The following is an 11103-nucleotide window of genomic DNA, read 5'->3' on the forward strand; positions in this document are numbered from 1 at the left end:
GGGGAAACTGGGAATGGAGAAATTCGCATGTAAATAAAGAAAATATCTAAAATAATAAAAAAAAAAGTTGTCCTCTGGTGGCCGGACTTAGTATATTTTAAATAGAAATAATTGTGATTATTCCAGCATCTGGGGTTCAGTTAGGAAAATGGATTATTAACACGCATTTTCTAAAATGCCTATAGTGTGTGTGTATCATGTATACATAAGGTAACATTCTTTTAGATTTGCAAATATAAATGTTTAGGTAGGATCAATCATAGGTGTGGATACATGTGGCTTCTGGTGTCAAAAGCACAAGTAGAGGTGAGTAAAGGATATATTGGTAACTAAGATTATGGCACTGAGATAGCCTTAGAACTGCCTTGCTTTTGATACAGATTTCAATGCACTCTAGAGTAGTAGAAATAGTCGACTGAGATGCTATGAGGATATGCCATACAGGTGAGTGTAGAGGATAAGGCAAGGTACCATATCCATTTTGGTCACACACCCTAGAGAACCAGGGACACGCATACCACCAGAAGATTACAAAGTTTACATAAAGCAAGAGAAGATCAGATGAGCACACTATCACTTCTCTGTCTACTATGTTCCAAAACTGAGGTTTCCCAAGACCTGGCAACCAGATGCCACCTTTAGAAATACAGTTCTCTTCAGTTTACTGAGATTATTCTAAACATAACGGCAAACTTTAATTTGACTCAGATTCAGTATTTTTAAAATAGAAATAATTGTGATTATTCTAGCATCTGGGGTTCAGTTAGGAAAATGGATTATTAAGACACATTTTCTACAATGCCTATATACAATGCGAAACACACATTATGTTTCTACAATGTGGGAAACATCATGTCAAGTGTGTCACATTTGCATGAACAAGAAAAGCTCAAAAAAGAAACGTGTCAATCTATAATGGCACAGGAGGTGCTTGGCACAGACAAGGATTGTAGAGATTGAAAGGGGAAATGATTGTTTTGAGGGTACATGGAGAAACTTCACTGAAAAGGAGGCATAATTTGACTGATTTATAATATACAAATGTTCATACCCATAGGGGAAAAAACAAGATAATTTTATATGGGAAGAATCCATAATGAACTAGAATAGTGTAGGGTGCTGATGGTATTCCTGGAGGATAATAAGTACATCATTTCAAATAAAGTAGAGCGGCAATGTAGAGCAGTATGAAATGATGCTACTGCACAGCCAAGGAAGATCCCATTCAACCTGGGAAATTGCTAGCTACTGCAAGAACAAAGCAAAGGAAAAATGGATTATAATAGGTGAATCCAGCTTTCCATCTGGAGACTTTCAGAATTATATTAATGAACAGAGTAAGGAAACCAGTCAAGACAGTTTTCAGTAAAATTAATGTGGAATGACAACTTGATTTTTTCCCAGCTGCAATTCTATTGTGGTAATAATAAATTAAATAAATAAATAAATACATACATACATACATACAAACCATGATCACAGCCACAGCGACTTACAGGATGAAGGGTTTATTTGACTTTATGGTTCCTGAGGACTAAGAGTCCATCACCATGATAGTATCAAACAGGAATTATGCAGCAAGCCGAGAGTTCACATCATGAACACATCCAGGAAGAAAGCATTCTGAATGAGTCTTTTGATTCCTGAAGCCCACTGCAGCAAACATAATTCTTGCAACAAGGCCACACCTCCAAAGCCAAATAGGGCCACCAACTAGAATCAAGTATTCAAGCATCTGAACCTACGGGGCCATTCTCATTTAAACTACCACACCAGTGGAGATAATGAGCACCCAGCTGGAAGTAAGAAATGGAATAGCAATGGAGAAGTAAGAACTGGACAAGTGGATTTTGTACTCACTGGAATCTGTGAGCAGCCAGATATCTGGCGTGCATATCAACTAGAAAGTTAGCCAGTTGTAGTGGCATATCATTCCTTTAGGTTATAATTCCAACTATAAACAAGGCAGAAACAGAAACTAGGAGGATGGGCAGTTCATGCCCAGAACTTAACAAGACACTCTCTCAAAACAAAGTAAAATTTTGGCTTCAGACGTAGCAAAGTGGTTGAAAAATTCCTAGTATACATAAAACCATTGGTTCAATCCCGAGCCAAGGAAAAATACAGAAAAACCCAACAAGTACACAGGATATGTTCAACAAAGAAGAGAAGCAATCACTACAGAGGAATAATAGAGATAGAGGCTTAAGGACATTCTGCTAACAATAAATTAATCTTCATTAGAGCAATTTCAGTTCAGTGGTAGGAGCAAAATCAGAATTCTTTTAAGGATAACATAGTCATAGCTGAGCATGTAGAGAATGGCTACTGTCCATTATGAGAACAAAAACTGAAAGAAATAAATTGCTAGATTTACAGCATCATGAAGGAACTAGATGGAAAAGTGTTATTGTTATTGTTTTTTGTTGTATTGTTTGTTTGAGTTTCCTTTGTACTACAGGAAAATACCCAGTAAATAAAAGATGAAGACACAGAGATCTAAACAAATAGTTAGAAGGTTCACTCATACAACATCTTACCTCCACATGGTTTTTGTTATGGTCCTTTATTATACATTAATATATTTAGTCCACCTGATTCTTAGAGGCTCTGGCAAGGTGGTTACTAGTATCATTCTCATTTTCAGAGATGAGGAAACAAGCATACTGAGGATGAATTACTCCCTAAATACCACCATCTAGAATGGGTGGAGTCAAGAAATGACTAAGCTTATGTAGAAAGAATACCCACTGGTCTATAGTTGTTTCACAAATAATAGAAAGGACTAAAAGATGTGGTGCTCCCTTTACTAGATAAACAATAACAAATAAGACAGACAGTTAAAACATCTCAGAACAATATTAAATCAAAACATAAGAACCTCATCACATGATGTGGTGTGAGCTCATTATGGACCTCTGATTAGAAAGTAGGGAGGAAATGGATTAGGGTCGAGTATCACATGATGTGGACATGACCTCATTATAGATCTCATCACATGATGTAGTGTGAGCTCATTATGGACTTCTGATTAGAATGTAGGAAGGGAATGGATCAATGTCAGAGTTTAAGACACAAAGCATCTGGTGAAAATTTAGAAGAATGCATTGCAACTTCAACAACAACAAAATGAAGGAACGCTGGACCCTGCAGTCCAATAGTGTCAAATTCAGCATGTGTTTCCAGGGAATTCTTCAGAAGAAAGAGGAAGAAGAGTTACTTGTCAGTAAAGCTATAAGGTCAAACTTGGGCATAATGTTAGCACCTTAGAATAAAGTTCACTTGGACAGAAGATTATATTTTACAACTCCAGGACAGGAGTTTTTTTTTTTTTTTTTCAAGAAAACAAGAAATGTGGGTAATTGTAAAATATTAGCCACAGTTATGACATGTTACTATCAAATTTAGTAACTAATATATTGTAATGGGGGATAGGAATATGTGACTAGTCAATTAAATCTTCCTTGGACAAATACTGCTTTATTACAAGATGCTTTTTATTATCATTTTAGATATGAGCAGGTTTTTGTTTGATGTAAGTGAATCTTAGACTCTGAAAGACAAAAATCTACTCATAAAGATTGTTTAGTTCATACACAGCTTTTACGTTTTTAATTTCTCTTCTGAAATAGTTCCTCAGTTGTGTTGCCTCTGCTGATACCATTCTCATAGACTCAAATGACCCTTCCCACTGCCACCTGGCTCCCATGGGCAAGTCTATAATACCTGCACACCTATGGCTTTTGTGAATTGTTTTTCACAGCCTAGACAAGCAAAGCCAAACTAGGAATGGAATGGTAGATCTAATATTGTCGTACAGTTGCAATTAGTACCACAAGGATATCCAAAGATGAAGCTGCTTTATATAACTAATACTTGTAAAATATAACTATTACCTATCAATTTATAAGTGCAACTTATGAGTCAGATAGTAGTTACATAATTGTCACAAACAACTTACATGACAAAATTATTTTCATATCCATTTTAAACAACATAAATCCATTTTAAGATGCTTCCTTCACTACTATATACTTCTTTTTATCAAACACCAAGAGCAGGACACACCTAAAACCAATAGTAATGTCATACTAAATGTGGCCGATAGGTAATTGATCCTTATAAGCCTTATTTAATTTATAACTGACTGTTCATTCATTACAAATGATATAAAATATAAAAAGCTAATTTTTTATACACCAATGCTTACTTTTCAGATGACTGTATTTGCAGTAGGTTATCAACATTATTTCTTTTAATGGGTAAAATCTCAAAGGTCAATGATTTTTGTCCTCCTGTCTCCTAGGAGATGCCTTTGCTTTTATTTTTAATGGCATTGACGCATTTTACTGGGCATAGAGAAATTTTTGATGAATTCTTTTAAGTAAGATTTCTTAATCTGAATTATTTATTTAATTGAAGGTTAATTATTAGTTTAGAGAATTTTTAGGGCCTGGGAGTCTGTATTAGATAACCAGGTTGGTTTATAACATTTAAAAGGACAAAGGCACTTACTCAAAGGCCACACGATGGTGCCGTGCATTGCGAACAGGTGTCATGAACTCACTCCAACGGCAACCATAAATATATTATAATATATATAATATATTAGCATATATGTGTAGCCCATGTGCTGAACACTTTGTGCTTTTCAAACATATATATATATACAAATATATATATATGTATGTGTGTGTACACAATATAGCCTATATATATAATATATATAGTACATATATATACTATATATAACACACACACAATTATATACATAAATATACAGTGTATATAAAATATATAGTATATAAAAACACGTAAGTATATAATTATATATATACTACATATAGTATATAAAAATGTATGCACTTACTATAAACTATTAGGCAAATGGACATTATATAACAAAATATTAATGTTATTTTGTAGATACTTGAAGTAATTCTAAATATTCCTTGTTTATGATCTGGATCTATGTCCTCTCAACAATTACTGTAATTAATTAAACTCCCAAAGATATTGAAATAAGACGAACAAAGGTTAATGGTGCCATGCTATTAAATTCAAGACATTTTCTTGATATCTCTACCCTGAGCTAAGACCATGAAATAATGAGGAACCCAGAGAAAGAAGGAATAGACTTAAGAAAAGTGCATGTCTATCATGTGTCAAAGTCAATTGTCACCTACTTAATGTACTATAACTCCTCCCAAATATCTAATGTGCTTAATACATTTAAGTATTAAATATATAAGCATTTAGAGCTTTTATCTAGATGTTATCATACATAAGTTTTAGAAGTTAAGCACCCTAAAGTTTCATAGCAAAGAGCAATTCTCATTTTGGCAAAATAGTCTCACCTTATTGTATGCGTCCTGACTAAGAAGAGTGGGAGATTTCTCCTGTTCATCCCTCAGTGAGAAGGAAGACAAATGACTGAAGGGTCCTGGGGTAAGACAGTCAGCATGAGAGAGGGTCTGTGGATGTAGCAGGGACTTAGCAGGAGGGTAGAGTTTAGACTTATATAAAGGATGGAGAGAGACAGACTTGTGAGGGATGGCCACATCCTAGGAAGAAGAAAAGCACAGGATAGGTTAGTGTATGAAAATCAGGCACACCACAACTTACCTCTAAAATGTAAAGAATAGTCCTTATAAGGCATCCCTCACAAGATGCTTGTTTTCATAGTGACAATGTTGTCTCTGAATAATCTTTTTTGCCCCAGCTTCAGCCTTTTCTGCAAGCAAAACCAGAAGCTTGCAACATATCTCCTGGAGATGCTGTATCCATGAAAGTACTGAGAGAAGAAATGCATAGAGGATTTCAGAAACTATCTGGAGGGGTTGGCTGGGTCCAGACAAGCAGTCAGCATAAAGGAATCAGCAGTGAAAGGTATGAACTTGGGAATGCAGCTGAGCTGGTGTAGAACTCTGCCAGAACAATGGGAAGGAATTAATTTATGAGCAGAGGCAAAGAAACTCATGGAGTATTAACTTAGCTGAGCTGAGCAGAAATAAAGGATCAGTTAGAGGTGAGTTTAAAAGGAATAAAGACTATTTTTCACTTCCAGGCAGTGTTGTCTTGGATAGAACCTGGCAGTTCAACAAACAGGTGAGTTCTATGTAGAGGAGGCCATATTTAGGATGGATTGTTAACATGGGAAAGGGTGAGTGCCAGAGATGGAAGGAGTAGTCGGATAAGAACATGAGTTATATGAATGAAGCAAGGAATCCACAAAGGTTAGAAGGAGCCAACATATACGGATGAAATGTAGTTATAAAAACCAAGGGCTAATATTTATAGACACATAGAAATATACTATACTTCGGAAATCTTGCTTGTCAGTAGATAAATTGATTATCCTACAACAAAGACCACTAGGACATTTACTGTCTGTCTGACAAGCAACCTACTTTCTTACCTTTCTGACCACAGAATCAAGAAAAGAGAGGCTATGTTAGATACTTAATGCATTAATATTAAATTTTAAAGGAAAATAATATTTCTTGTAACTTCAAGGATGTGTTCTATTACTTGTGTGCTTTGTAAATAACAGATGGCTATTTTTTCACCCTTGAAACAAATGTAGTATAAAATAATACATGTGGATCACAATGACATTTGGCTAACAGCTAAACTCACCTTGTAACAGTGAATAAATGTTTTACATTCATGCCCTTCATTTTAAACAATATTTTTAAAGTCTCTGATAAGCCTTTAAACCAAAAAATAAAAAAAAAAAGCTGATTATAAGGGAAACATTGCTAGCTATTAATTTCTATGGCTATTCAGTTAATTCTCTTAGAACATCTAGGAACACAACCTAAAATATCAACTCAACTAACATGGCCACTCTCTGGCCTAAGGAGTGTGTCAGCCTGCACATTTCTATGAGATCATGTGATGCCCTCAGCTTGTATAGACAGCTGAGCAAAAAGTAAGAGCATAATTTGATCACTGTGGACACACTTGAAGAAGATGAGTATTGGCCAAGCTGACTTTAGTACTTGGAAATACAGGGGCAAGGAGTGAAAAATGCTTGGTAGATGACAATAATTCACACTTCAGACACTTTTTCCAGATCTGAGACTTGTGGTACCAAAGCAAACTGGAATTCGTTGATTCCCCAACCTTGTACTCTGACTTTGATTCTATGTCACTCATGTTACTCTTCACTTATTACCACGTTTTGCTCCATCCTCTAAGCACCACTTTGTTCTGTATTTACTACTGTCTTTCTTTTCCTTAGCATGGAGAAATATTAGTGTTTATTTTTCTTTCTCCATAGATAATCACTCCTCTGCATTTCTGTTTAATTCCTGGTCTAGTGGTTTTGTTTATTTTGCTATGTTGTTTTGGACTGGACTGTTTCTCCAAGTATCTGGGTATCTATTGTGTGTTTATGTTATTTGAGTCTGACACAGGGCTTCTTAGAGATACTGAGCCCACATACTGCCCTTAGAGTTCATGGTCCAGAATATGGAATTCTCAATAATTTTAGGGTTTGCTTCTTTAGGCTGATCAGAATGCTCACTGAAAATTTCCAAATCACCAGGTTAGAGGTCAAAGGAAAAATTACCAGCAGATAAGAAAGGCCAGGGGATACAGTAGGAAAAAATCATAACAGGCTATCAACGTGAGCCATGAGGCTTCAGGCTGTGCCAGCTCCCCCTTCAATCTGAAACCCAGTTTTCCTCTAACCTGAAGGAGGGGAGAATGCCAGCCACTATGAGACAGTGTCTTGGAGGCAGATACTTAAGTAACTGGTACTGTATCCCTTTTTTAGCTGCTGTTCTTTTATCTCTGGCAGGTTATCATCAGGTACATCTAAATCCTCAGCCTGTTGAGAGCTCTAAGGTAGAAAGAAAATCAAGAATCTGTGAGAAGCCAGCTCATGATTTAGTTTCTACACTTGTTTTTATCAGTTTCACTTCATCAAGATGCCGTTATAGCTCTAAAAGTATGTTGTTCTATTTCTTCATTTTCCCCCCTGTGGGCTCTATCATAAAAAATACATCCACAAATATGTATGTATATATATTATATATATATATTATATATTATATATAATCATTGACAGAATCACCTAATAGACTTTTGTTTGATAAAAGTGACTCTAAAAAGTCTACAGAGCTAGGGTCTACTTCCTCCTTGCATGTCTAGAAGGAATCCTACCTGTCGAGTTCAGTTTGATTTAATGCACAGCTGAGTTCTTTATAGGTAAAGCTGAGATGCTTGCATGGTTGCCCATAACCAAATTTAGACGGTTTCCTTTCTGTGCACTGCTCTTGGGTAATGGTGATATGGCTTATCATCTCTAGTGTCATCCAACACTTTAGTGAATATCCTTAGATGAAGATAGTCCGCAGCTGTCTGCATTGCCTTCCCGCTGATCCATTGTGCTATTGAAATTATCTTCTACTACTTTCAATGTGGTTTCTTCTGGTTACAGGTTTGGTGGACTAGACTAGGAACTAAGACCTGTGAAATTTCCCATGTCGGTTATAAATTGTATGTCTCCCTTGGATTTGCCTCTATGTAAGAAGAGGAAAGTGTTGTACTTCTAGTGGCTTCTGTGTTGTCAGCTATTTCCACCTCTACTTTTTATTTTGTATTTTATATTTTATCCCATTTTACTAATCTTTTAGCAAACAGTTTGCGGTTCTATGCAGTTTTTGAAGAGTGCATTTCATGTTTGATTTCTACAGTTTTCTCCTTTCTAGTCTAATGTCAATCTTAACTCCACCCTCTTGCTTTATATATGCAGCAGGTAATGATTTTTCTCGTAAAGAATGTTTTCTTTAATTTTTGTTGTTGTTATTCTTGGGTTTTTCAAGGTGAGTGCTCAATTATATACTTTCTTTTCTCCATTAATCATATAGACAGTTATAAAAATTTTCTGAAAGACTATTTTAATAAATTCTAGAATAGTCTAATAAATAACAACTTTAAGAGCTAAGATCGCAATACATCTCTTAGATAGACATTAAATTGTTTTTTAATGAAATCTAATATATTATTTTAAAACCTTGTTTTGGTATTATAAATAAAACAACCAGTATTTAAAACATCAAAACACAGAACAATTTAAGATGACAATATTGAAATCTTCTATCAATCCTATGATCCCAGATGTAGTCTCATAATACCACGTTTAGAATGCCAGAAAACCTGTTTACTGGTGTCAAAATAAATCACAAAGCTTCAACAATCAAAATACTATAGTAACAGTGGAAAGGGAGATGCACATGCCAATGAACTGAAGTAGAGAGCCCAAAGTTAAATCCATCATGACCTTTGATAAAGTTTCAAGGCATAAATGAGGTCACTAGATAGCCACATGTAAAAGAAAGACATTTGACCCTTACATCATCTACAAAAGTCAATTTTAATAAATGTTCTGAATTTTAAAAACATAATGAAAGTATTTTGATGATGGCTTATGCAATGACTTTTTTGGATATAGACGCATCAGCAGAATGGATGGAGAAAATGTGATCCATACTCAGCATTAGACACTTGCCAACCTTTAAGAAGAACAGAATCCTGCCTTTCCAGACACTGACAAATACTGAGTAACCTCACTAGTATAATGTGCAATCTGGAAGATCTGCCTTTATAGAAACAGGGGGTAGAATGGTAGCTAAGGAGGGATGAGGAGGAGAAAGGATGGGAGATGAGAAAATGTTGATTCATGGGCACTGATATACAACTGGAGAGGAACAGGAAGGTTTAGCATGATGCTGCAGTGGAGAATGACTAGAATCAGCAGTTATATACATGGAAGGTGTTGGCCAGAAGGTACACAAACTCACTTAAGCAGATTAAGTGAGCTCTGGAGGTCTAATGTAGGCAACACTGCAATAACTGGCAATTCTGCACTTTATATTTGAAAGTGCTGAGAGGATAGATCCAATGCGTACTTCCCAAAATAGCAATGACAATAAGTATTAATGGTTCTGTGTGGAGAGATGTGGGCAGACATGCTACTTTGAGACCATTTTGTAATCTATAAGAATATTAAAAAATCAAATTGTATATTTACATATATAGGATTCTTACTTCTTATTAAGAAATAAATAAAAGTAAAAGGAAAGCAGAAAAATAGAAACTCCATTTTGAGTTTCCTTTCAAAGAAAATATTTCATATACATATGTCAGGGTACTTTTAGGGATTCTCAGTTTGTTAATTTATAAAATTTTGTGGTCTGGCAAATTTGAGTGTCCTGTTTCTACTTTGACAATTAGTAGGAGGTTCTGTTTGTCCTAAGAGATACGTTTTATGATATTAAAGGATTATCAAAGGAATCAGGTTTTTTTTTTGTTTTTTTGTTTTTGCTTGGGTTTGGTTGTTAGTTTACAGAGTTCAAACATCTATTTATTATAGCTAACTCAGAGCAGAAGTGTTCTATTTGCCATTTACTCTGTCATAAGCTTGGAAATAATTTAAAATGTCTCACCATTTATATGTTCTCACATAGTCCTCAAACTTTTGTATATGGATAATAAATTGAGCATTTAGATACTCTCATTATATTTTCTTTTTGAGTTTTATCCTTTAGCATTTGGAAAAAATATTGTCTTACTTAAAGAACTATTGCTCGGGGTGAGAGCCGCCATTTTCTCTCCGGTGAGTTTCTAAGACCAAAGCAACCAGCCGGGAGGCACAGGCCCCACTACTCCCAGGGCAGTTGCAGGGTGGCAGGTACAGGATCCTCTCAGCTTCCAAGATACAGAGGTGGATCAGCATCCTTCTCTGCCCCTTCCCTGAAAGTGGAGGGCCTACCTCCAGGGAGCGCCTTAACCCAGATACCCCTGTGAGAGCCACCATTTACTCTCCTCTGAGTTTCTAAGACCAGAGCAGCCAGCCAGGAGGCACAGGACCCACGAGTCACAGGGGACTTGCAGGGCAGCAGGGACAGGACAAGCTCTAGTCAGAGACACTAAGAACATCTAACACCAAAAATCAAAAGATGGCGAAAGGCAAATGCAAGAATCCTACCAACAGAAACCAAGACTACTTGGTTCCATCAGAACTTAGTACTCCCAGTGCAGCAAGTCCTGGATATCCCAAAACACCAGAAAAGCAAGAATTGGATCTAAAAT

The 11103-nt window shown here is 35.8% G+C and overlaps 1 protein-coding gene across 22 annotated transcripts in view; it reads right to left on the reverse strand.

Annotated features, from left to right (window-relative positions):
- Positions 1 to 11103, reverse strand: part of Mlip (muscular LMNA interacting protein) — a 286366-nt gene that overhangs the window by 36031 nt on the left and 239232 nt on the right. For all 22 annotated transcript variants that reach the window (XM_031345605.1, XM_031345604.1, XM_031345602.1 and 19 more), the window contains one exon: positions 5358 to 5564. In XM_031345605.1, the coding sequence (XP_031201465.1) occupies positions 5358 to 5564 (207 nt within the window). The remainder of the gene's footprint in view (positions 1 to 5357; positions 5565 to 11103) is intronic.

The sequence above is a fragment of the Mastomys coucha genome, unplaced genomic scaffold (assembly GCF_008632895.1).
Source record: "Mastomys coucha isolate ucsf_1 unplaced genomic scaffold, UCSF_Mcou_1 pScaffold23, whole genome shotgun sequence".
NCBI lineage: Eukaryota > Metazoa > Chordata > Mammalia > Rodentia > Muridae > Mastomys > Mastomys coucha.